General features: G+C 40.2%; 1 protein-coding gene across 1 annotated transcript in view; it reads right to left on the bottom strand.

The window, feature by feature from the left end:
• The window catches only part of ERICH6 (glutamate rich 6), a 33482-nt gene extending 9684 nt beyond the window's left edge, over positions 1 to 23798 (bottom strand). The window contains exons 1-10 of the mRNA XM_061192765.1: positions 23761 to 23798; positions 18792 to 18883; positions 14981 to 15037; positions 14632 to 14687; positions 14415 to 14531; positions 11469 to 11582; positions 10104 to 10261; positions 9594 to 9664; positions 8604 to 8749; positions 629 to 714 (exon numbers count right to left, since the gene is read on the bottom strand). Of these exons, the coding sequence (XP_061048748.1) occupies positions 629 to 714; positions 8604 to 8749; positions 9594 to 9664; positions 10104 to 10261; positions 11469 to 11582; positions 14415 to 14531; positions 14632 to 14687; positions 14981 to 15037; positions 18792 to 18883; positions 23761 to 23783 (920 nt within the window). The 5' untranslated portion in view covers positions 23784 to 23798. The remainder of the gene's footprint in view (positions 1 to 628; positions 715 to 8603; positions 8750 to 9593; positions 9665 to 10103; positions 10262 to 11468; positions 11583 to 14414; positions 14532 to 14631; positions 14688 to 14980; positions 15038 to 18791; positions 18884 to 23760) is intronic.
• Positions 23799 to 27921: the final 4123 nt, after the last annotated feature.

The following is a 27921-nucleotide window of genomic DNA, read 5'->3' as shown; positions in this document are numbered from 1 at the left end:
TTTTGTATTAAAAAATAACATGCTGCTCATGGATGTGTAAACTGGTACACATTTTCTGGGGGGGGCAAAATCTATTAAAGCTTAAAAATGTCCATAATTTCTTACCCAGAATTTCTATCCCTAGGTATTTAATTCAAGGAAGTAAGTGATAAGTGTGCAGCGAAGTATGCACAAAGCTGTTCGTATAGCTGTTGTATAAAACAGCCAAAAATTGTGAAACCACCTTTGATTAGTAATAGGGGATAGATGAAAGGAATTACAGTACATCACTATGATGGAATGCCATGTGCTTATAAAGATGGTGTTGTATCTCTATATTTATTGCATATTATATACTCATAACATTTATGAGTATTTATTGTATAATATTTATTGTATAATATTATGTAAAGGGAGCAAGTTACAAAATGTGAATAACTAGTTGAAGAATTAATTTTTAAAGAATTATATAATTGCTCATAGGAAAAAAGTAAGGCGAGATGTATAAAAAGATGTTGACAGCTTTGCTCTGGGTGGTAGGATTTGGTAATAACTATTTTTTTTCCTTCATATTTTTCAATCTATTTTTTCTTTATCTTTCTTTTTGTGAAGAAAGCTAACGAAAATAAGTTGTTGAAAGAAAGGATACAATATTTGTGTTGTCCCGTCTGGAAATGAAGTCAGAAACTTGCTCCCATGTTTGTAGTGCTTTTCAAAGAGCTCATTTGTCATGATCTATACACCGTAGAAAACAAAAGGACAGTTACATGATGGCAACAGACATCCTTTGCTTGCTAGACACTCACACAAACCATTTCTTAACTTAAATTTTTGATCCTGCATCAGCAACAGGGAACAATCCTTAGGAATCATTAAAGATTGTCCCTAACGCCTGCAGATAACCTGATTAAACCTTTCTGGCAGGAATCTGACATTACTTATCTGTTTGAAGAGTGTTTTTTGGTTTTTTTTTTTTGTCTTTATTTAAAAATTAAAAACAATTTTTATTCAATAGAACAAGATAGAAGAGAGTGTTCAGGCTTCAGTCAGAATTATATTTTAAGTAATCATCATCATAACAGCAAACACTTAAAAAGAACTTATCATATGGTAGGTATTTTTTTTAATTGAAGTATAGTTGATGTGCAATATTATATGTTTCAGGCGAACAACATAGTGATTCACAATTTTTAAAGGTTATACTTCATTTATAGTTATTATAAAATATTGGCTATATTCTCTGTGCTGTACAATATATACTTGTAGCTTATCTATTTTATACATAGCAGTTTGTACCTCTTAACCCCCTACCCCTATCTTGCCCCTCCCCACTTCCCTCTCCCCACTAGAAAATACTAGTTTGTTCTCCATGTCTGTGAGTCTGTTTTCTTTTTTGTTATATTCACTAGTTTGTTTTCTTTTAGATTCTACATATAAATGATATAATGCAGTATTTGTCTTTCTCCAACTTATTTCACTTAGCCAAATACTCTCCATCCATGTTGTTGCAAATGGCAAAATTTCATTCTTTTTTATGGCTGAGTAGTATTCCCATATATATATGTGTGTATGTGTGTTTTATATATATATATATATACACACACACACACCACATCTTCTTTATCTATCTGTTGATGGATACTTAGGTTGCTTCCATATCTTGGCTATTGTAAAAAATGCTACTATGAACATTGGGGTGCATGTATCTTTTCGAATTAGTGTTTTCATTTTTTTCAGATATACACCCAAGAGTGGAATTGCTGGGTCATACAGTAGTTCTATTTTTAGTTTTTTAGGAACCTCCATACTGTTTTATACAGTGGCTGCACCAATGTACATTCCCACTAACAGTGCACAAGGGTTCCCTTTTCTCCACATCCTTGTCAACATTTGTTATTTGTGTTCTTTTTGATGACAGCCATTCTGACAGGTGTGAGGTGATATCTCATTGTGGTTTTAATTTGCATTTCCCTGATGATTAATGATGTTGGCCATCTGTTTGTCTTCTTTAAAAAAATGCCTATTCAGGTCTTATGCCAATTTTTCAATCAGGTTTATTTTTTATTTATCTACTTTTACTTTATATGCATATTGTTATAAAAAAAAAGAAGATTAAAAAAAAAAAAAACCCAGCCCTAGCACAGTGGAGATATTCTGTGTCCTGGTTGTAGTGGTGATTACATAACTGTCAAAATTAATGGAGCTGTACATATAAGAAGGTGAGTTTTACTATAAATTATACTTCAATAAACTGACTTTACACTCCAGTATAAGCTGCAGCATCTGGTGTCTTTTCAAGGTTGCTCTTGAAGTTCATTTGAGAAAAACACTAGTGGAATATGGGAAGATGAAGAAAGAAATACAAAGAGATATTCCTTGTTGTACCTCTAAGCTTAACTATTTTACTTTCTATGTAATACTCAATGGGGGAATGAATTTGTAGCCAACAATGTTTTATTTTTTTTTATTTTTATTTTTTTTATTTTTTATAGACATGTCTCTTTTTTTTTTATAAATTTATTTTATTTATTTATTTTTGGCTGCGTTGGGTCTTCGTTGCTGCTCACAGGCTTTCTCTAGTTGCAGCGAGCGGGGGCTACTCTTCGTTGTGGTGCGGTGGCTTCTCTTGTTGCAGAGCACGGGCTCTAGGCGCGTGGGCTTCAGTAGTTGTGGCACGTGTGCTCAGTAGTTGTGGCTCGCGGGCTCTAGAGCGCGGGCCCAGTAGCTGTGGCACACGGGCTTAGTTGCTCCGCGGCATATGGGATCTTTGCGGACCAGGGCTCGAACCCGTGTCCCCTGCATTGGCAGGCGGATTCCCAACCACTGCGGCACCAGGGAAGCCCGACATGTCTTTTATTTTAAATTAACTTATTTTGGCTGCATTGGGTCTTCGTTGCTGCGGGCGGGCTTTCTCCAGTTGTGGCGAGCGGGGGCTACTCTTCGTTGCAGTGCGCGGGCTTCTCATTGCAGTGGCTTCTCTTGTTGCGGAGCACGGGCTCTAGGCACGTGGGCTTCAGTAGTTGTGGCTCGCGGACTCTAGAGCGCAGGCTTAGTAGTTGTGGTGCACAGGCTTAGTTGCTCCGTGGCATGTGGGATCTTCCCGGACCAGGGCTTGAACCCGTGTCCCCTGCATTGGCAGGTGGATTCTTAACCAGTGTGCCAACAGGGAAGCCCCCAACAATGTTTTAAAATGAACTAAAGATTCAGTTTAATTCTATTTCTTCCTAATCTTGAATTGTAATAAAAATGGATACAAGACTTCCTAGGGCTAAACAATGAAACAATCTAAATTTTCATGTAAATGTTGCCATTTATTTTGAAAGATAATACATTTTTCACTTTTATGAAATATAAAATACATTCAGATAAGCACTAAAATATGCTATTTTGTTAATGAGTAATTATAATGTGAACACCCATGTTGTCACCATCTGGGTCAAGAAATAGAACAATGCTGATACTCTAGAAGTTCCCTCTGTGCTACCCCAAAGTCAGTATTCTGTAGTCTCTAAACAACATAGTTTAATTTTTCCCATTTTGAATTTTACATAAATGGAATCGAACATTATGAATTTTTAATACTTTGTTTCTTTTAGTCAACATTATGTTTGTAAGATTCATACACGTCCCAGTGTGTAATTGTAGTCCAATTACTTCCATTTGTGTATAAGATTGTATTGTATGACTTCATCATTATTTACTTATCCATTCTATTGTTAATGGATATCTGGGTTGTTCCCAGTTTTTGGCTTATAAACAATGATATTCTGAACCGTCTTTTGCATGTATGCTGGTACCCAGTTACTCTCAGATCTTATACCCAGAGGTAGAATTGCTGAACCCCAGCATATGCCTGTCTCCCACTTTACAAGGTACTGCCAAAATGATTTTCAAGTTGTACCAATTTGCATTCCCACTAGAGGCAAATAATAGGGACTGTTATTCTATGTCCTTTCCAACACTCAGTAGTATCAGACTTTACAATTTTTTTTTTTTTGGCCAATATTATAGGTATGGACTGATCTCTAATTGTGGTTTCAATTTTCCTCTCCCAGGTTACTAATGAGGTTGAACACCTTTTCATATGTTTATTGATCATTTGAATTTTCTCCTTGGAGAAGTGGTCAAGTTTTTTTAAGTTCATTTTTCTATTAGGTAGACTTTTTTTCATGTGGACTTATAAAAGTTCTTTATACATTTAGGATAAAAGCCCTTTGTATATCATATGTGCTGCAAAATATCTCCCTTCTTGGCTTGTCTTTCAAATTTTAATCTTTTAAAATATTTTATTTATTTATTTGGTTGCACCAGGTCTTAGTTGCAGCAGGTGGGCTCCTTTGTTGTGGCTCACCTGCTCCTTAGTTGCAGCTCACTGGCTCCTTAGTGATGGCATGCGAACTCTTAGTTGCGGTATCCATGTGGGATCTAGTTCCCTGACCTGGGATCGAACCCGGGCCCCCTGCATTGGGAGCGCGGAGTCTTAACCACTGCGCCACCAGGGAAGTCCCCCAAATTTTAAGTTTAATTTATCAACTACTTTATGGATACTGCTTTTTAAAAGTGGTTAGTAAATCTTTCCCTAACCTGAAGTAATAAAGCTATTCTCCTATTTAAAAAAAAAAATCATTGTAGTTTTGCATTTCACATTTAGGTCTTTAATCCACTGGAACTGATTTTTATATGATGTGAGGTATGATTCCAATTTCATTAAAAAATATGGATATCCGATTGTCCCAGCAGTATGTATTGGAAAGATTTTCCTTTCTCCATTGCTGTGCAGTGCCACTGCTGGCATAGATCAGAAGTCTGTGTGTGCATAAATCCGATTCTGAACTATTCTGTATCATGGATTTCTCTGTTTATCCTGCCCCAACACTACACTGTCTTAATTACTATATTTTGTAATAGATCTCAGTATCTGATAGAGCGTGTTCCCCTCCCTCCCAGGCTTCTTCTTCAAGAAAGTCTTGGCTCTTCTAGGTTCTTTATATTTCCATGTAAATCTTAGCATCAACTTGTCAAGACCTTCCTTCCCCCTGCACATGCACATATACAACCTTGTTAGAATCTGAATTACAGTTGCATTGGATCTATAGATCAATTTGGGAAGAATGTCATATTTAAAATATTTACTCTTCCAACCCATGAATATTAGGTCAAATTTGTTAAATGGGTTGTTCAAATATTCTATTGTATTACTGCTGCTTTTTTTTTTTTTTTTTGGTCTAATAGTCCTCTCAATTATTGAGAGAAGCAGGCTAAAGTATCCCATTATGATTATGGATTAAAATTTTTTTCCTTTTACTTCCGTGAAATTTTGCTTTATATTTTTTGAGGCTGTGTTAATAGGGGAAACATATTTTGTAACATTATACCTTCCTGGTGGATTAAAACTTCTGTCACTGTGAAGTGGTCCTCTATCTCAGTGATGTTCTTTAATATTTTCATGATACATCATTTTTGTTTATTTATATTTAATCTTTTTGTATCCTTATATTTTATTTTATTTTTAATTTATTTTATTTTATTTTTGGCTGTGTTGGGTCTTTGTTGCTGCTCACAGGCTTTCTCTAGTTGCAGCGAGCGGGGGCTGCTCTTCGTTGCGGTGTGTGGGCTTCTCATTGCGGTGGCTTCTCTTGTTGTGGAGCACGGGCTTTAGGCGCATAGGCTTCAGTAGTTGCAGCACACGGGCTCAGTAGTCGTGCCTCGTGGGCTCTAGAGCGCAGGCTCAGTTGTGGTGCATGGGCTTAGTTGCTCCACGGCATGTGGGATCTTCCCAGACCAGGGATCAAACCCGTGTCCCCTGCGCTGGCAGATGGATTCTCAACCATTGCGCCACCAGGGAAGCCCCTATCCTTATATTTTAGATATAGTCTCTTTTTTTTTTTAATAAGTTTATTTATTTGTTTATTTATTTTTGGTTGCGTTGGGTCTTCGTTGCTGCGTGCGGGCTTTCTCTGGTTGTGGCGAGCGGGGGGCCACTCTTCATTGCAGTGCACAGGCCTCTCATTACGGTGGCTTCTCTTGTTGCAGAGCACGGGCTGTAGAGCACAGGCTCAGTAGTTGTGGCGCACGGGCCCCATTGCTCCACGGCATGTGGGATCTTCCCGGACCAGGGCTCGAACCTGTGTCTCCTGCATTGGCAGGCGGATTCTTAGCCACTGCGCCACCAGGGAAGCCCTAGATATAGTCTCTTGTAATCAGTATATGGTTGGAATTTTTCCTTAAAAAATTGTCTGACACTCTTTGTTTATTAACTGAAGTATTTACTCTATTTACATATAACTACTGACATTCCTTGATGTGTTCTATTTGTCCTCTGTTATGTGTTTTTCTTTTCCCTTATCCTTTCTTATCTTTTGGGGGGCATTTAAAGTGAATTATTCTAATTTTTTTGCTCTACCTCTGATAGCTTGGAAGTTATACTGTCTACTTGTTATTTTTCTGGCTACCCCAGAAATTTCAGCAAGCAAACTTAATTTATCAAAGTCTGAGTTTAAACTATGTGTTTGCCCTTCTCCCAAACCAAGGACTTTTAGAACACTGTAATTGCATTTAGCTTTCTTGCCAAATCATGTACTATTTTTTCAAGCATTTTTGCTCTATACTGTTTCTTGAAAGTCCTTGAGCCATTATTATTATTATTGTTTTATCAGTCAACTTTTAGTTTTATCCATATATCCCATGAACGCTTTTCTTTGCTCTTCATCTTTCTTGAATCTCATACTATCCAACTACACAAAGAACATTCTTTAGAATTCCTTTTAGTCAGAGGCTACTAGTGACAAACTCTGTTTTGCCAGACCATGTCTTTTGCGGGCATATTTTAATGAAAGATATTTTAACTGGGTATAGGCTTCTAGACTGCCTGTTATTTTCTTTCAGCACACTGAAGACATTATACTGCCTTCCATTGTTGCTGTTGCGAGGTTATCTGATTTCTAACTGTTCTCTTTTAAATGTAAACAGACTTCTTTTTCTCTGCTAATCTTTAGATTTTCTTTTTGTCTTTGGTGTTTTGCAGTTTCACTATACTGTGTCTAGGATTTATTTTTATTTTACTTTATTTTATTTTTTTAATTCATCCTGCTTGGGATTCATTGGGATTCTTAAATCTGTGAATAGGTCTATTTTATCAGTTTTGGAAAATTATCATCCATTATCTCTTCAAATACTGCCTCTGCCTGATTATCGTTTTCCTCTCATTCTGGGATTCTGAACAAATACATTTTAGACCCCTCATTCTATTTTCATATTATACACACTTTTCTGTATTCCTTACCTTTTTTTGCCCCCATGTAAATTTTGGGTAAATTTTGATAGTTTTCTTTTAACCTTTCTTTCAGGTCATTAGTTCTTTCTTTAGTTGGGTCTAACGTGCATTTAACTCTCATCTTTTAAGTTTTTAATTTCAGTTTTTGTATTTTTCATTTCTATAAGTTCATTTTTTTCTTTTCAACTGTATGTCCCTTTATAGTTTTCTGTTCCCTCCATATATCTTCAAGCTGATCTTTTGTTTTCATAAACATAGTTAGATTACTTCAGTTTTCGAAGTCTTTGTAGATCTTTTCTTATTGATAGTAATCCTCTGAGTTTTCAATTGTGGTGTTGAGTTTCCTTGTGTTCTTAATTATTTTTCACTGTGTGCTGGTAATTGAACTTGAAAGATAATTTGTAGGAGTGATTTGAGGGCTAGATAAATGATCTTCCTTCAGACAGGATTTGGATTTGATTCTGTCAGAACCTCAGTTCACTGCCATGCCTTAAATTCTATATCACCCAGGAGAAACAAAACTGGTCTCAGGAGTTTAATTTCTAGGGATCTATTCTGGGGAACTATATTTAGTATGGTGTAAATTTATACACAAAGATATTGAAAGCAATGGTTGAACTATATGAAAAGGCACATAGATATTAAAATGTTAATGTAAGCTATGTAATATCATGGAAAAATTGTTGATAATTAAGTTAAAGAGATAAAAATTACATGTGTAATATAATTACAAGTGTGTTAACAGAAACCTATGCTTAAAAACTCTAGAACAGTGCTGTCTAATAGAACTTGTAGTGACCATAAAAATTTTCTATATCTGCCCTGCAATATGGTTGCCTTTAGTCACACACAGCTATTTAACACTTGAAATGTGGCTGGCATGACTTAAGAATTACATTTTATTTACTTATTTAATTTTAATTATTTTAAATAAGTTATTTAATTATTTTAAATTTGGATAGCCATGTGGAGTATTTGTTACCATATTGGGCAGTGCAGATCTAGATAATATTGAAATATTAATAATGATTATTGGGATGTGGGTGAGACTTCTGATGATTTTCTCCCATTCTTTTTCGTTTTCTAAAGGGTTCCAAATGTTCCTTACTATACACTGATCACATTTTAAAGTAAAAAGGCTTTAACCAAAATACCCCCTCATAAAACATATGTAAAGCATTGTTTTAAAGTCTAATATAAGTTAAAAGGCCAAGTCCATATCAATTCTTTTTGACAAATAGTTAAATGTGTCATATAGCCAAGCTGCCATATTCCTCATGACAGCTTTTATAATTTTAGGTAAAACTGATTTTTAAAGAGTAGCAAATAAAAAAAATTACAAGCTAATTACCTTTCCACATGCTATCCTAGAATCGCAACAAACAATGGATATATTTCTTTTGTCTAGTTGATAATCAGTTAGTTCTTCCTTAGGTGACTCTACTTCTGGAATATTCATGGAAAGTTGATAAGAAATTGTTTTAAATTGCTTTGCATCTAATGGGAAAAGAATCACATGAAATACATATATGATGTTTAAAACTTTCCAAAACCTCTCTTCTAAAATGAAATTTCAAACTCTGTTACGGATGCATTGATTCATTGGACATTTTTTTAATGGAAGAAAAATGAGGACCTTCCTCTTTTGTTTAAAAAAAATGAGAAATTCTCATTTGGTTGAAAGAAAAATAATGATGATTTTCATTACGTGGAATTTTCTGGCCTTAGGTTTAGTAGAAAACAGTTGAATACCAAGGAATTTTGTACTAGGGGTTTAGTTGAAAAAAAAAATCTTCTCTAAGTATCTTTTCAATGGCTCTGAGTCATAGAGGAGCCTGATGCTCAGAAAGATTAAATAATTTATCCCCAGTTGGGCAGCCTATGAGGAGAAAAGCAAGGACATAAATCCAGAACTTCGGATTCTAAAATCGGTGCCCCTTCAGTTGTACCAGTACTACAGCTATACTGGCCAGCTGACCGATGGGGCCTGCCTGTAAGAAAGGAATCTGATTTGTTTTTGACAGATTTTCCATATCCTAGCTTGAAACAAAATGGAATGTATGTTTGATAAAACGAGAGACAATGAACTCAAAAGCTCTTTCTAGCTATCTGTAAAGTGCTCTGTAGATGTTGCTAATTTATTTCAATCAATAACAACAGTGAGCTGAAGACTAAAAACTTCAAAAGCCAGATGACGGAAAAGCGGGATTTTCTGAGCCATTTTGACTGATGTATTGACCAAAATGAAAAATTTAAATGTTATTTTTAGAATACGTCAATTTTTGCTCTTGGTCAAACATATGAGCTTTCTGATCTATAACATCAGCGTTAAGGAACTTACCTTCTTCAGAGAAAGTAGTCTGTTCTTTTGTTAATACTGCATAGTGTTTGGCCATTTGTCGCTCCTGTTTTCTACAAAATCAAAAAATATGATGCATAAGTCTGAAATACGTTGGAAGTTTCAAACAGTATACTATAAATTTTGACTGTTTAAACGCTATTCCTTGTTATTTTTATCTGTTATTACTTGTGAATCAAGTCATTTAATCAGTGTGCGTGTGTTTCTACTATATTTAGTGGACAGATTTCTCCAATATAGGAATTCCGAATTGCCCTGAGAATTTGGGGTTGGCAAATTTCTACTCTAAGTCAGTGAGTTCACTGAGTTTCTGAAATCTTCTGACTCTTACAATGTCCACCAGGAATTGCAATAGGTTTGCTTTGGCCAATTTTTGTTTCTTCACTGGGAATGCATCATCAAAATTATCTATTTTGAGAAAATGAGGTTCATTTTACAAAAAACTCTCTAAGTGGGCCTATCTGAGTTTCAATATAAAAGGCTCACTGTTACCTCCACAAAGCTTTTTCCTTTGCTTTGAGTCTGTCGACTTCACTGCCGTGGGCGGCATGAGGGTCAATACAGATTAATTCAGCTTTAGAGCTTTGGAGTTTTTGTTTTTCCTCATAGATGTAGTCAATCAGGTTTTGGAAATAACTACAACAGGAGGTCTGAAAAACAAAGAGGTCATTTTCATCTCATCAGTCCTAGATGAAGATAATTACAGGAGGGAAAAATCCCAAAAAATGGTAATGGGGTTTTGGATAACAATCTATCATAACATTTTTTTGGTAACAGTTTTATTGAGATATAATTCACATATCATACAATTCACCCATTTAAAGTGTACAAGTCAATGGTTTTTAGTGTTGGGTTGGCCGAAAAGTTCGCTCAGGTTTTTCCATAACATTGTAGGAAAAACCCGAATGAACTTTTTGGCCAACCCAATATAGTCACAGAATTTTGCAACCATCACAACAATCAATTTTAGAAACTGAAACCTGTACCCATTAACAGTTCCTCCTTATTCTCCTCTCCTCTCAGCCCCTGGCAGCCACTAACCTACTTGCTGTCTTTATAGATTTGCCTGTTCTGTACGGTTCATATAAATGGAAGCATACAACATGTGGTACTTTGTGACTTGCTTCTTTCTCTTAGCATAATATTTTCATTTATGTCGTAGCATGTATAAGTACTTCATTTCTTTTTATGGCCGCATAATATTCCATTGTATGGATACCCCACATTTATTTACCCTTTCATCAGTTGATAAATGTCTGGGTTGTTTTCGCTTTTTGGCTGTTATGAATCATAGTGCTGTGAACATTTGTATACACGTTTCTGGGTGGACATGTGTTGTTAATTTTCTTGGGTATATACCTAGGAATGGAATTGTTTGTTGGGTTATGTGGTATCTGTATGTTTAACTTTTTGAGGAATTGCCCGACTGTTTTCCAAAGCGGCTGCATCGTTTTATATTCCCCTTCAGCAGTGTATGAGGGTTCCAGTGTCTCTACATCCTTGCTAACACTTGTTATTATCTGTCTTTTGGGTTATAGCCATCCTAGTGGGTGTGAAATTGTATCCCATTGTGGTTATGATTTGCATGGCCCTGACAGCTAACACATAACTCTCTTAAGAATGGCAATGCAGGGAATTCTCTGGCAGTACAGTGGTTAGGATTCTGGGCTTTCACTGTCAGGGTCCCAGGTTCGATCCCTGGTGAGGGAACTAGGATCCCACAAGCCACGCAGTGCAGCCAAAAAAAAAAAAAAGAAAGGCAATGCAGTGGAAAGATGCAGAAGAAAATACTACTTATATTTAAATTAGTGTCTAAAAGTAACACTATTTCCTCAGTGAACCTGCTTTAGAACTTACGTGTTCTACTAGTTCAGAGCTACTGTAGTCACAGGAAAGATCCACATTGGAGAGAAATGTTCTCAGATCGCTCCCACAGAATTCACACGTGGGCGATACCTCCTCCTCTTCTTTCTTCAGAGAGGAGAAAAAAAATGAAGACGTGCCCACAAGGAGGCCCAGAGCCTCTCAGAGCAGGAAGAGCCAGAGCCCTGGACAGGGCCAGCGAATGTCCAGTCAGACAGCAGGGGTGATGAGGGATGTGCAAACCTGCTTGAGAACTCCTGTCAGACACCATGAGGGCTCCCAGAGATGGTTAGTAGGGAACTTCCAGGGGTCTGAGATCCTATATCGGAAGGCACCAAGCCAGCAGGATCTGTATATTCCAGTAACGAGACATCATTTCTATTCAAGGTCTGTTAAGGGCTGAGGAGGCTGAGGTGGTGTTTTGGAGGCCTCTGTCTGGCGCGGTTCACTGGCGTGCGGCTGAGCCCATCAGGAGCTCTGTGGGTCCTTGGGATGCCTCCTCAGTGTAAGAAGAAAGTTGCAGAAATGATTTTACTGTCGACATCAGTGTCCCTTGTCGAGCAGGGGGATGTACAGTGTGTGACACAAAGGATAACACATATTCGATTTTGTGGAAATGGTCTAAGGTGTTTAAATACCATAAACTCAAGAAGTGTCAGCTAAGAAAAAGTCTTGACATTACTACGTAGGCCACTGTTTACAATGCTCAACTTTCTAAAATAAATTAGAGTCCTTTCTCAAGGGAAGCCCCAGTTGGGGCACCAAATTCTCCTGTCTGTGCTGTGAAGGTAATCCAGGAGGGGGAGGGGAGGCTAGGGGAAGCAAGAGGAGGCTGGGAGTTAGGGGCGCAGGTGACTCAGTGAGGGGTGGATGCACTATGGCCCTGTTAGTGATCCGAGGTCACGGCTGTGACTGCAGAGGCTCCTGGCAGGTGAGCAGCCAAGCCTCGGCACAGGCCTCCAGGAAAAGACCCAGATCGTGACTTGCATGTCATGAAACCACCAGGGCACCTGTAGTTGCCATGGAAACCATTCTCCGAGCCTGGCAAAATGACCACCATGGGGCCAAATGGTGACTGAGATGGCCGGTGCAGCCAGGGACCCTAGAGTACAGTCCAGTATAATTAGGCCATTGAAACTACCCGATAATAAGTACTGCACGTCGCAGAAAGCAGCACTCAGGGGGGGAAGCCTTGTAATAGAGAGATGGTGGTGACGAATCCAGGCCAGCTACCAAATGACGGAATGGGCAGGAAGAGCTTGGCAACGCCAGGCCAGCTACAGACTGTGCTGGCAGCATCTCGGTAGGGAACTCCTCCGCCCATGGCCCCTTCACCCCTTCACCCCTTTCACCTGGGGGCGAAGTAAGTAAAGATGCTTCAAATGACATGAGTGGGGTTGGAATTTCCACCTCAAGAGGGTGTGGCTGAAGAGGAGAACTGGCCAACCAGCTGCTGCTGCCCACGAACTAGACCAGTGTCCAGGCCCATCTCAGAAGACCTGAAAGGTCGGCCCAGGGATGCAGGTGGAGCCAGCCCTGGCCAGGGGCCGGTGTAGGGACAGCTCTGTGGAAGGAAGTCCCCAAGGCCTTCCTCACGTTCAGGCACATCTCTGGGTGTCAGGAAGAGAGCTCAAGAAGCTTTCTGGATACAAGCCTTTGTGCTTCAGAAAAAGGAAGGTGCTGTGTTTGAAGAAAGAATTTCAGCCTGAAGAGTCTATAAGGTGACCATAAAATTTAGAAACCTGGGCAAATATAAACAGTAAATGTTGACCCATATTACGTTACGTGATGTATTTAATGTGTTACCAGGCATTAGAATCGCATAGTTCAACGTGCTGCACAAAATGACAGTGAACACCGACCGCATTGGTGCATCCACACGGCATTCCCGTCAACTCCTGCACACACATCTGTGCCGTCCTGCCTCACATGATTGGTATCTCTTATTTCAGTGAATAAGCCTGTACCTTTACTGTACCCCAAAAGAAGTCATCAAGGAGGTTCCGGTCTGGGGAGTGTGCAGCTCTCTCCACATGGCCATGCCGTGCAAGTTTGGAAATAATCATACCACCGGTCAGTCCCTTACCTCTGTGGCAAAGCAGGGTGGTTTGTATCCTGTTGGAATTACTAAGGTGACCTCTCCTTTGCCCATTGAATGCAGACGTTAATTGGTCACTTAATGTGATCAAATACAGCTAACGTTCACCTATGCTGCCAGGCTTTATGACCACTGTTATAGGTTGAGTTGCGCTCCCCCAAAGGCTCTGTTGAATTTCTAACCCCTGGTACCTGTGAATGTGGCCTGACTTAGAAATGGGGTCTCTGCAGATGTAATCAAGTTAAGATGAGGTCATTAGGGTGGGCGCTAATCCAATATGACTGGTGTCCTTGGAGAAGAGGGACATTTGGACAGAGACGCACAGAGCGTGCTGGGACAACCAAGGCAGAGATTGGAGCAGATGTAATCAAGTTAAGATGAGGTCATTAGGGTGGGCGCTAATCCAATATGACTGGTGTCCTTGGAGAAGAGGGACATTTGGACAGAGACGCACAGAGCGTGCTGGGACAACCAAGGCAGAGATTGGAGTGATGCAGCCGCAAGCCAAGGAACGCCAAGGATTGATGGCCACCACCAGAAGCTTAGAAGAGGCAAGGAGGGACTCTCCCCTCCAGGTTAGACTTGCTGGCACCTTGATTTTGGAATTCCAGCCTTCAGAACTGTGAAACAATACTTTTCTGTCGCTGTAAGCCACCTAGTTTCTGGTATTTTGTTACAGCAGCCCTAGGAAACGAATACAGCCACCTAAGTGCTATTCCAAGTAAATGAGCTCTTTACCTGTTTTTTTAAAAGTATGTTCACTGTCTTTTGTGCGGATCATCACGTGGCTTTTTATACCATTTATTACAGTAAAAGCAAAAAGAAATATAAATGAAAATTACCTTGAACTTAATGCCTAAATTGGAACTCTCTTGTTTGAATGAGAGAATAGATGGTGGCCCGATGCTGGGTAGTGTTCTCAGAGAGGGCTCAAAAAGTGTTATGAAGTCTTCCTTAAACTAAATTATAAAAAGAGGGAGAAAGAAAAAAATTGAAGATTGAATAAGTGATTTTTACCATGAGTTCAGTGTACTAGTTGGACTGATAAACATTTCTTACCTCCAGCTCACATAAAATATTTAGTTTTGGCTCTTCTGGGTTAATTATCCATTTTGCTGAAGAAAAAAAGACAGATTTAGAAGGAATGTTTAAAAACTTTGTGCAGTGTATTCCATTTTCTGTAGTATGAAGATCCTAGCCCATGACACACACACACTCAGACACACACATACACACACACACACACATGCTGTCTAAATGCCCTGGAACCCTACCTTCACCACCTTCTTGCATATACTCTTAGGGGAGCTCTTTTCTAAAGGGGTTGGACACCGTCCAAGTTAAGGCTGGTTCCCTAAGGGCAGTTTGCCTTTGCCAGCAGAGGGGATGACGCCAAACATCCAGTTACCTCTTAATTTAGAAGCTAGATTTTCAGGTTCATCTTCCTTCTTTACAGAGGGCACTTCTTTCTCTGTAAAAAAGAGTGTACATTTGTCATCAATCCTGACAAAGGATGAAAGAAGTCCAATAGAAAAGAAGATATGCCTCTTGGAAAAATAAGTGCCCTTTTTGTGTTTTATTTTTAATTTTTTAAATGTTTTGCCTTTTCCTAAATAACATTTTATCAACAGTAAGTAACAAACAGAGAAGACTCACCACTAATGAGTCACATTAAAAAATGCTTCCTTGCTTCTTTTTAGTCTTAGAATGCTATACGAATGCATATTTTATTTGATTATAATCATGGTTTGCAGACCCTTTTGTGTTCTGCCTTCTAAAATTACTATTCTGTCTAATTTATGACTATTATTCTGCAAAAGATTTTTCAGGGAGAAGAGTGCTGGAGTGGGGTGAGAGGGCAGTTCCCAGTTCAAGACAGTGAACTAAACCCCCAGAATAATTCCCTCTGCAGATTCCATGGCAATACTGGAAATGGGGAAGACAGCCATCTATCAACACACGAGCCACTTGGAGTAAATGTCTAGAAAGGTAAGCAGACAGGACTGGGATGATGAAAAACCAATCAGAACAACCTACAATGAGACAGAGGTGAAGGGAGAGGGCAGACCCATTTTCCCTGTATAGCCAGGGCTGGTGCTGGAGAAAGAGATGGGCTTCAGAAGATGACATACTTCCTATGTTGAGTACCTGAACAATTTAAAAATATGTTTTGGGCATTTTGCCCAACAGAAATGCCAGCACAGGTATTAAAAAAAAAAAACAAAAACGAATGAACAAGACTTTCATTAAGGCATTATTTGTCATAGGGAAGAGGTCAAAACACAAAACCAAACCAAACCAAACAACCCTGCAACATCTAACAGTCAGATGTATTACATAAGTCACAGTTACTGTAGGTATATAAGGGAATACTACATAGTCATTTCAAGGAATTAGATCAATATTTCCTGACATGGAAAGATGTCCCTGATACACTGCTAAGTAAAAAAAATTAAAGAAGAGATAAAACTGCTGTTATTCACAGGAAATGTAATTGTCTAGTAGACTTTTAACTGATAAAATATTAGAATAAGAAAGTTCAGCAAGGGAGTCAGATACAAGATTGATACATTGAAATCAATAGTTTTCCTATACATTGACAATAACCAATTAGAAAATATAATAGGAAAAAAAAGATTCCAATTACTACATCAATAAAAGACAACTGTAAAACACCTAGGAATAAACTAATAAGAGCTGCATATCAGTTCTCTATTAAAAAAACCTACAAAAAACGATATGAAAAAATTGAAAAGGTACATTAGGTTCCTGCTGTTAAAGTAATCGAACAAGGAAGCCATTAGATGAGGGGGCTCTAATGCCTTGGTAGCCAATCGTAAGCAAAGTGAAACCTAAGCCAGAGTCAATTCCTCAAGGTTAATGCCTCAAGGTTAAGAACAGCTCATAGCAAGCAGCCAACCGTGCTTTCCCAAATACAGTTAAGTCCCCTACATACGAACCTTCAAACTGAGAACTTTCAAAGATATGAACGTGCGTTCCCATGTCCAATCACATAAATTAGTTCACTTGTCTGGCGTACATTGTTACGTGCATGCATCCTCTACAAGTGGTTGTGCTTTTGTGTGCTTTACTGTATGGTACTGTTGGCTGTGCAACACGAGGTGCTCACTAATGAAGACCTGATGGAATTGGAGGCCCAGAGAAAGGACGAAGAGAGACAAGAGGAAGAAGAAGTAACTGAAGAACTGAAGAGATTCACGACGCAGGGAACGGCAAGGGGATTTTCTTTATTTGAGGAGGCACTGTTAGTTTTTGAGGCACAGGATGGTACACGAAGGTTGCAGCAGCCGTTCAGGATGCAATCCAGTGCTACCATTATCATTTATGACAAGAAAAAAAGAGCTACTACCCAGACATCGCTGGATCCTTTTTTCAAGAGGGTAGATAGAACCGAATCTGGCAAGGAACCAGAACCTGTGCCATCAGCGTCAGGCGTGAGTGAAATTGCCCTCCGTCTCCTATTGCTGACGATCCTTCAGCTCTACCATCTCCCACCTCCTCTCCCTCCTCCAGTCAGTAACTCTTCTTGCCTGTTCACTAGTTGGAGCCCCTGTATGGCAGCTGTTGTACCGTACTACTGTACTTTTCAAAGGAACTGTACTGTAAGATTAAAAAATGTTCTCTTTATTTTTTTGTTTTTTATGTATTATTTGTGTGAAAAGTATTATAAACCTATTACAGTGCAGTACTATATAGCTGATTGTGTTAGCTGGGTACCTAGGCTAACTTTGTTGGACTTCTAACAAATTGGACTTGCGAACACACTGTAAGAATGGAACTCGTTCGTATGTAGGGGACCTACTATAATGCAGCCTTGAGCAATAGCCAATCAAATGATTTCCTTGCTTTGCTCCCACGACTTCTCTATAAAAACCTCTCCTTAGCTCTTGTCTGTGGAGTGCTCCTAACCACTTCTGGTTTGGCGCTGCCTGTTTCCAATCCACATCTGCTCAAATAAACTCTTAAAAATGTGAAAATGCCTCAACTTATCTTTGAACACTGCAGAGCAGGACCAAAGAATCAACTTGTCAAACTCCATTGAAAAACTTCATCACAATTACGTTGAATATATAGATTAATTTGGGAATAATTAACATGTTTTTAATATTAGGTTTAATATTATATTAATATTTAATATTAATTATATGTCTAATTTTAAATTTTTATGTTAGATTGTGTCACTCCTCTGTGCAGACCCTCCAGTGACTTCCCACTTCATTCTCATTGAGTAAGATTTGGTCCTCATTGTCTCTCTGACTTTATCCCGTAGGACTCACCTCCTTACCTACCCCACTGCAGCCAAGCTGGCTGCCTCCTTGTTCTAGAGGGAAGCACTTGTTTTTCCCTGTGCCTGGAACACTCTTCCCCCGGAGATCATTATCACTCTCCTCCTTGAGGTCTTTACTCAAATATTTCAGCTTCTCATTGAAGATTTCCCTCAGCATCCTGGGTAAGCTTGTACCCAACTGCCCAACATTTCCCATCCCTCTCCCTGCTTTATTTTCCTCCTTAGCACTTAACATTATGTAAGATATTGTGTATTGACTTACTTTGTGTATTATTTATCTCACTATTACTTCCACCTCCCACACTTTAATAGAAGACCATTGAGACAGGGGGTTTGTCTGCTTTATTCATTGCTGTTTCCTTAGAACAGGAAACTGACCTATGACAGGTGCTTGGTGTGTGCTCAATAAACATCTCATGAATAAGTGATATAACATAAAACAAATAGTAGAATTGAAAGGAAAGGCTATTCATAACGATTACTTCTGAGGAATATACTGGGATAAGTTAAAAACTTAATGTTTACATTATATTTTTCTTAATGGTTTGATGTTTAAAAAACAGCACGCATGTTACCTCTATAATAAAAAATAAAGATGTGTTTCAAAATATGATGGCAGATTATTTCTTGATGTGAACACAGGTGCTACCATTTATTAAAGGCTCAGTGCCAAGGAGTTTAAATGTTGAATTTCATTTTGATCTTCATAACAGTCCTGTTACAGAAGGATTATTATGGCCAACAGAGAAAGAAACAGAGTCAATGAGGTTAAGTGACTTGCCCAGTTGTCATGGTGTTAGTTTGTTTTGGGGCTGGGATTCAATCCTAGCTCTCCTGGCCATCTACACGAGTGCCCTTTCCAGTGTACAATCCCATCTCCCAGCAAAAGCTAAAAAACCAAACTACTCACTCGGCTGCTCCATGCCTGACAATTCTTGAAGCCAACTTTCTTCTGTTTGTACTGATGTTGGAATTCTTGGATACAGATTGTGATAGACAGCCCTGAAATTTAGACAAAATGTTAGTTTTCAGTATACCTGTAGAGTTGTTAGCAGTTCTTCTCAATCTAGTACATTTAACAATCAAATAACAGATGTTCTTAGAAGATCCTGATTTCTTTTTCCTTTGAAATATTTTCTTCCATTCTTCTGTCTTCAGTAAAGTCAGGCACAATGTGTTTGCATCATATCTGTTCTTTGCAAAGCACTCCTCTCTCAATCCTGGAGGCTCCCAATACTGTATTATTTCTCTCACGGAGTAAATTACTACCCCTCTATCTGTGCTGTGTGTTGGTGGTGGTGGCAGCGATGATAGTATGTGTGTTTAAACATTTACTTGAATTTAAATTAGAATGTGTTGTTCATTTTAAAATAGCTTTAAAATAATCCAAGCTCTTTTTTATTTTTATTTTTTAAAGAAATTCACGTTCTTATTGATTGATTGATTGATTGATTGCTGTGTTGGGTCTTCGTTTCTGTGCAAGGGCTTTCTCTAGTTGTGGCAAGCGGGGACCACTCTTCATCATGTTGCGCGGGCCTCTCACTATCGCGGCCTCTCTTGTTGCGGAGCACAGGCTGCAGACGCGCAGGCTCAGTAATTGTGGCTCACGGGCCCAGTTGCTCCGTGGCATGTGGGATCTTCCCAGACCAGGGCTCGAACCCGTGTCCCCTGCATTGGCAGGCAGATTCTCAACCACTGCGCCACCAGGGAAGCCCCCAAGCTCTTTTTAAAGGGTTGAAGTTAAATGCGTTGTAATTAAGCAATCTGTATTCTTTCCACAAGCAGTTTAATCAGTTAGTTATCATCGACATGATAGGAAGCAGGAATTTATTGACTTTTACTAGCTAAAATGAATGTTACTGGTAACAAGTAAACAATAACTATTGCTTTTCAAGTTCCTTTGCCTCTTTGAATTTCAATTTTTTTTGCCATAATTTGCTGGCTCTTCTAAAATTATCAAACAAAAATTTCCCAAATAATTTAGTCAACTTTAGGATTGTCACTTTTTCACCTTTCTCCGTTCGCTTATGTCTCCACCTTCCTTTTTTGGTGCTTTGTTCCTTGAAACATTGTGTGTTTTGTTTTAATTCTGAAATGACTGTGTCCTATAATGGGTAGAGAACTCCTCTGCAGAAGCCACCTGAACAAGTGTCTGGGGGAGTCCTGTTTGTCTAAGTTCCCATGGAAAAAAAGTTATGGGACCAAGAGTAAAGGAACATTGATGAGCAATCCCTAGACAACATTTTACATTTCAGTGTTTTCCCAATACAGTAGTTAACAAAATCAATAACATAACTCATCTAGGTCTCTTTGCCTCCCTTGAACCAACATGAAAGATTGTTTCTGAAATTCTGTGTAAAGATGGCAGACCTCGGAGGATAAGAACAAAATTAACATTTCCTGAGAACTTACTGTGTTCTAGTAGACACATAGTAGTTGCTTTACTTACATTACTTCATTTATCTTTACAAAAACCAATCAAGGTAGGAATTAGTATACCCTTTCCTTTGTTTTTAAAATTTTTTATTGGAGTATAGTTGATTTATAATGTGTTAGTGTTCGTTTCAGGTGTACAACAAAGTCAATCAGTTATATATATACATATTTCCACTTTTTCTTTTTTTTTTTTTTTAGATTCTTTCCCCATATAGGCCATTACAGAGTACTGAGTAGAGTCCCCTGTGCTGTACAGCAGGTAGTATTCCTTTTCTATAGGCAAGGAAATCAAGGCTCTGGGGGGCCCTCTCAAAATCACACATGGCAGAGGCAGATGGGGCCCAGACCTGTTTGGCTCCAAAACCTGTGTTTCTCTGGATTCATCTGCCTCCTAAAGTTTGCCCCAGAATAGTAATAGGGCAATTAAAAGTAGAAATTGAGCCAATATTGGCTGCATTTCTATGCCTTTTAAGGACAGATTTCCTTAAAAACACAGTCTCACCAAATTCACCAGAGAATGCTTTGAAGTACAGAAGAAGCATCTTCTTAGGAAGATTTATGAGGAGAAATTAAGAATTTGATTTAAAGAGGTTCCCATATGATAGAAAGTCCAGGTCAAGATGGCACCTGAACACACAATTCTCCCCTTCCTTCCAAGATCTTATTGAACTAACAAACACTTCAAACCCACAAACAAGCAATAGTCCTGGAAAACAAGCAATAGCCCTGGAAAACAAGCAATAGCCCTGGAAAACAAGAGCGGTGTCATCAGTAGCCAAGTAATATTGAAGAAGTCCTTAAAAGAAAGAAAATAAATGGCCTCAGGTTGATGGAAAACTAGAGCAGAGACCACCACAGCTCAAGATAAGAGACATAAGTAAAGTTCTTCCAAAGGGAACTCCTGAGAAGCTCCTAGCCCGGACTCGACCAAATGCAGAGGGGAGGGGGCTGGAGACGGTCATCAGGGTAGTTCAAGGAGTGAACATGCAACAGCTGGCCAGTCAGACCCCTTCTTCTCCTCTTACACAGGGCAGTTGGCAGCAGTTGTGTCTATTTCCAGATGAAGCCCAAAGAACTGGTTTCTAAAAAGCCCACCTGGGGAAGTTTTAGGTCTGAAAGAGAAGCAGAGTGCAGGATGAGTTACTCAGGACCTACCCAACAGGCTTGGGTGAAAAAGGAGGAAGGGAGAGTCCCAGGAAAGAAATGCATGAGGAACTCCAACCACACAGTAAAGTGTCCTTATCATGACTAGTAATAGTGGGCTTACCCACCTTGCCTGCTCCCTGCCGACACCCCACAGGAAGCTGGCTGTGACTGCCCTACCCACCCACGCAGGACTCACAGTCAGCCTTCCCCTGCCAGCCCAGTCAGGAAACAGAACTACTCGGCTGCAGGACTCCTATCCTAGTTTTAGCTTACCTATCAGTCATTCATTGATAAATACAATTGGATAACCAAGGATTACCAGTCACTTAAGGACAATCCATAGCATGGAATAGAAGGACCAAGAAAAACAAACAGAACAAATGATCTTGAAAGAAAAAAGAAGAAATACAAAGAACAAAGGAGAACTTTAGTATTTTATAACAGTACCCTCAAAGAGATTTAAACACACACACACACACACACACACCTATTCAGAGAGTAAGAATCGGTTCTTGGAAATTATATGAATCCCCAAATAAAAAATTCTGTACAAAGGCTACATCGTAGCATGTAAACACCAAAAATCTTGAAGATATCCAAGAAGTCCAACAGCCAGCTAGTAGGAGTTCCGAAGGAAAGAATAGAGAAAATGAAGGGAAGGAAATAAATATCAGAAGGGTTTGAAAATCAGACTGATCAGCAATACTGGATACTAGAAGGCAATGAAGCAATGTCTTCGGAGCTCTGAGGGGAAATGGTTTTAAACCTATTCTTTTATGCCAGGTTATATTATTAATAAAGTATGAGGGCAAAAGGAAGAAATTTCAAGACAGGCAAGAACTCAGAAATTTGACTACCCATGAGATCAATATGAAATAATTACCTGAGGAGTTTCTCCAGCAAAAAGAAAAGGAATAAAAGAAAGAAAGCAATATGGAAAACAAGAAAGTATGGCCGTTGAGCCCAACTCAGAAAAATTGAAGACAACTAAAAACAGCTGAGAGTTGAGAAGTTCTTCTTTTAGGAGCCAAGTTTTACAGACATAGGATTTCATTTTCTTGTGCATGAATGCAGTCACATCATTGGGTTCTTAGCAGGAAATTATGAGTATCGGTTATTGGTCTTCAATTTTTAGAATCAACTTGTACCCAAAGCACTAAGAGCTAATTATAATTACAAAATATGCAAACACTATAAAACTTGGTAAAGTAATATGACTTTACAGGACTATATATTATATATTTTAATAAAGTCTGTTACATAATTTCTTGTTAATTGGGAGAGGAAAGGGTGAGAGGAGAGAGAGAAGGAAGTAGAAGTGCATTAAGGTGTTAATTTTTCAAAATAGAGTTAATAGTTACTAAAATTGATAAATCAAGAAGTAGAGGTTTAAATACTTTAAAGTCCTAAAGGTTAGAAAATGTAAAAATAATCTAACTACTGAAAATGGAGAGGAGGGAAGTAGTGTGTTACATTCCTCAGCTTTCATGGTGGGAAGTCAGTAGCTATGTCAAAAATTAATAAATCAAGGAATGAAAATATGCTATTTAAATTATACTGGAAACAAAACAAACTGTTAACAATATGTTAACTCTGGTGAGTGGAAGTGGGAGCAGAGAAGGGTACAGAAATTTTAAATTTTATAGCTTTGTCTACTTTAATGTTTTAACCATGTACATATATTATCTTTTATTAAAATGTTGACTTGGATAAATAAAAACATGTAAGTGGGGCAGAACAATTCTCTTTCTGCTTAAAAATGGAAAGTTGCTTATAAAAGCAAAACTTAGGTGAACAATAATGTGAGATTGTGGACCCATGTTTGGTGTGAGGTTTCAGGGAAGACTGATAAAGATGTTCCAAATGTGTTTCTCTGGTGTCTTCCTATTATAGTTAGAAGTGCTTGGAGGCTAATAGCAATAGCAACAACAAGAAAAAGAAAAGACTGTACTGTCGACTCTCCACCACAGGTGTGCCTGATCACTCCTGAATTTAGCCAATAGAGACTTATGTCCTAAAGCCTCATAGCACGTACTGTTGTGCACATGGCATTTATGATTTCATGCTATATTAGTAAGTAGACATGTCATCTCTACAGGTAGATAATAAGCCAGTGATGGGCAGGGACCCTGTCTATCTCCTCCAAAGTTTCTAACAGTATAGATTAAAAAAAACCTTTTTGAATAAATTAGTTGTAAATGCCCTGGATGATTTTACTCTACTTCCTGACATGTTTATTCCAAAAGTAAACATCATCAGCTTCAAAAAATAATAGAACACTGAAAACAATTTCTTACCTATCTAAATTCGTTTCAGACATGTCTTTCTTAAATGTCTGAAATATTTTAGGAAAACCTGTTGAATGAAACATTAAACAATTTAGCCATTCCCTTTAACTCAGTGGCTCTCAAAAGGACAATTTTGCCCCCCCAGGAAACATTTAGCAACGTTTAAGACCATTTTTGATTGTCACAAAGCCCGGTAGGGGCTAACTGGCATGGGCGAAGCAGAGGCCAGGGATGCTGCTAAACATCCTGTAATGCGTACGACAGTCCATCCTCCTGCCCTCAACACACGCGGCCCCAACAAAGAATGATCCGGACCAAAATGTCAATGCTGGGAGATGGACAAATCTACTCTAGGTAACTGCTGTGCCTCTCTTTTTAAGGAAGTGGCTGGAGTGGTTTCAGTATAGGAAGTTAAGCACAAAAGTGAATTGTTTTTGGCTGGACTGTTTCAGTAGCAGAGCACCCTTAAAGCACTACTCCTTCAGGAGTGGCGCGCGCGCGCGTGTGCGTGTGTGTGTGTGTGTGTGTGTGTGCGTGCGCGCATGTTTGAGGGGGGCGGCGGGGGGAGAGAATGTAAGGCGTTTCCCCTTTATCCTAAGTTGTGAACCATCACAACCGCTCAGTCAAGATTACAGTGTCTTTGACACCAGAGGGACTGAGATAAGGGTGTGTGTGAAGTCTTGTGTGTATTTGGAAACAGACTGCCGGGTAGACGAAGGCTCTAGAGGAGTTGGACCTGCTCTCCCCTAGGGACAGGGAAGCCTTCGAGGAACGGGCTGGGCGGGCCGGGGAGCGGTACTTTTTTGGGAGGAGGTGCTGGAGGGTGCACTCTCGCTGGCCGCCGGCGTCCGGCTCCACTTCAGGCTCGGCGTTCGGCTGAGCGTCGGCGTCGGGCTCAGGCTGGGGCTGACGACGCTGGCTAAGCGGGGGCGAAGGGCTTTCCATTCTTCCTCATTGCCATCTCCGAAGGCCAAAAGCTTCCATAAGTACTCCTCGCTGAACCTCCCGTGGAGCGCCAGCTCCTTCTCCCGGTCCGCCGCCGCCTCGTCCTCCTCTTCCTCCTCCTCCGCCACCACCTCCTCCTCCTCCTCTTCCTCCATGCCCATCTCGTCCCCCTCCTCCTGCTGGCCCCGCTCCTCCTCGGGCTTTCTGAAGCTGTGATGCGAGTGCGAGTGCATGTTGGCCGCGGCGGGCGGGAAGCGGGATCGCGGCTAGCGCAGGGGACACCGGCGGGTCCAGGCCTGGGGCGCGCGAGGCCTCCTGTGCGTCCGTCTCCCTGGGCAACGGCCGGCCGCGCAGGCCTCCGAGTCTGGAGATTAAAGTCGCAGGACCCTTCAGCCCGGAGGACTGGCGCTGCGGGAGGAGGGGCGGAGGGGCAGGGAGCGACCATGGGGAGCTAGGACCGCTGAAAGCTCCTTTTGCACCTGCTCTCCGGAGCCTCGGAGAACCCTAGCGGCCTGCCGTGAACTGATCTTCCTTTCCAATCTCTCTCAGCTCCTTTGGAGCCAGTCTTTCAAAATTTTTTTAAATTTAAAAAATGGAGGTATCGTTGACTTACAGTATTATATTAGTTTCTAGCGTACAACATAATGATTCAATATTTTTGTAGACCATACTGTATTTAATTTTATTATAAAATATTGGGGAGCCAGTCTTTTTTTTTTTTTTTGAACTGGGGGAGGGGGAGTGGCTACTAGCTATGGGCACCCATAATGCCTCTTGGTAGTGCTGATGCCGGCGTTTGGATGCTTGCTGGAGCTTACGATAAAACTTTATTTACAAAAGCTGGCACTGGTCCTTGGTCGTAGTTTGCTGGTTTGGTTTTTTAAAACACTGCCTTAAATATTGTTTATCTTGATTAGTGAGATTTTTTTTTTTTTTTGGAATTCCTTTATTTTTTTATTTTTATTTATTTATTTATTTATTTTTGGCTGTGTTGGGTCTTCGGTTCTGTGCAAGGGCTTTCTCTAGTTGTGGCAAGCGGGGGCCACTCTTCATCACGGGGCGCGGGCCTCTCACTATCGCGGCCTCTTGTTGCGGAGCACAAGCTCCAGACGCGCAGGCTCAGTAGTTGTGGCTCACGGGCCTAGTTGCTCCGCGGCATGTGGGATCTTCCCAGACCAGGGCTCAAACCCGTGTCCCCTGCATTGGCAGACAGATTGTCAACCACTGCGCCTCCAGGGAAGCCCGATTAGTGAGATTTTTGATGCCACTTACATTTTGCGACCGAGGTGAGTGCCTTGCTCTAGTCCAGGGCCTGATTGATGCTTGTTTCATCCATCCATCCAGGAGGTGGAAAAAACTTGAGGCATCTGGCCACCAAGGCATCTCCTGCGTCTTTCTGGGGCTTTGTTTTCAGCTCATTGTACTTGTTACCCCCGGAGCCCGAAACCAACTCAGGTTTGGCTGCTCATTGCTCAAAAGTCAATGTTCAAGAAGCAAGGGTAGGTGGAAAAAGAAAGGTGCTTTGTTCAGGAAGCTAGCAACCTGGGGAGGTGGCGAACTAGTGTCCCCCAAACCATCCCCCAATGGCCAGATCAGAGTGCAAGAGCCTTTAAAGGAAAGCTTCAAGGATGTGCAGGCGGGGGCTATGTGCAGAGCAGCACAGTCAGCTCTGACCATCATCTTGAAACTGGTCATGTGGTGGTCTGGTCAGCATCATCTTGATTGTTTTAAGCACAGTAAATCTTCAACTCCAAGGTCGGTTTGTTGCCATTTTCTTGAGGCCAGTCCCTGGAATTGTGCTAGCCATAGGTTCAGTACTGCTCAGGATGGAGCAGCTTATATTATGACTACAGTCTCGTCATCATGCAGTTAGCTTTTTCCCTCTTGTGGTGGTTATAGTATCTGCAAAACAACTCAGGAATGTGTCTCAGATATTGTTATCTATGTCCTTCAGGGAGAACTAAAGATCCTGTGACTGCTATTTGTCTGATTTCCTGTTTATTTATTTATTTATTTATTTTTGGCTGCGTTGGGTCTTCGTTGCTGCGCGCGGGCTTTCTCTAGTTGTGGCGAGCGGGGGCTACTCTTCCTAGCGGTGCGCGGGCTTCTCATTGTGGTGGCTTCTTTTGTTGCGGAGCACAGGCTCTAGGCATGCGGGCTTCAGTAGTTGCAGCATGTGGGCTCAGTAGCTGTGGCACTAAGGCCCTAGAGCGCAGGCTCAGTAGTTGTGGCACACGGGCTTAGTTGCTCCGTGGCTTGTGGGATCTTCCGAGACCAGGGATCAAATCTATGTCCCCTGCATTGGCAGGCAGATTCTTAACCACTGCACCACCAGGGAAGTCCCGATTTCCTGTTTAAATTGTTACCAGTTCTCTAGGCCTAATTGCTATTTTTGTCACTATATGTCTACATCCTTTCAATCATTAATTCTTGAACCAGGCTTTTGTGACTCAGGGGAGGCTCCTAGGAGACTAAAGCCTTCTTCTACAAACAAGAAACAGGGGACACGGAAGAACTTTTGTACCTGGGAGGGTCCCGCAGGATCCTGCTTGGTTTCATACTTGCTAAAATTTGTGTAAGATATTTGTATACACACAAAAAAGTATACAGAATAATATAATGGACATCTGTTTACCTGCTACTCAGACTGGAAGCTATAACTTCACCGTACAGTTCAGCTTCTTTTTAAAAGCCTGTTAAGACCGAGAAGGGTTCCTGGTGGGAGGGATTGTGTTCCTGCTATTTGACTTCAGCTCTAAGTAAAGGATGCCAACTGAGATTCTACGTGGCTGAGGACATCTGGATGTTGTGAAAAGGGTCTGGATTGATCCTTATATTAAGTGACCAGGGTTAGGCCTAGAAGTCTCCTTGTATGATCTCTGTTAAATAACCCTACATTTTCCAGCCTCAGTTTCCCTGGGAGTAAATTGGGAATAATAATACTTACCCCTAAGATGTATGTGGAGACAATAACAAGGCTTTCAAGGAAGCAAAAAGTGAAAAGTTAAGTGTCGAGAATCACTAAGCAATATTTTATGATTATCAGATCAAACTAATATTTATTGAGGATTATGAGCCAGCTCTCTGCTGGGTGCTGGGCCATGGCAGTGAGTAGGAGAAGTGTGTCCTGCCCTCACTACCTGCCAGCAGTACCTGAGCATGGGGCAAGGGTCCGGCAAGCTCTCAGGCACTGGGACAGAACATGGCAGGTGAGAGGCACAAAAT

The sequence above is a fragment of the Eubalaena glacialis genome, chromosome 6 (assembly GCF_028564815.1).
Source record: "Eubalaena glacialis isolate mEubGla1 chromosome 6, mEubGla1.1.hap2.+ XY, whole genome shotgun sequence".
NCBI classification, from domain to species: domain Eukaryota; kingdom Metazoa; phylum Chordata; class Mammalia; order Artiodactyla; family Balaenidae; genus Eubalaena; species Eubalaena glacialis.
This window is presented reverse-complemented; position numbering and strand designations above follow the sequence as displayed.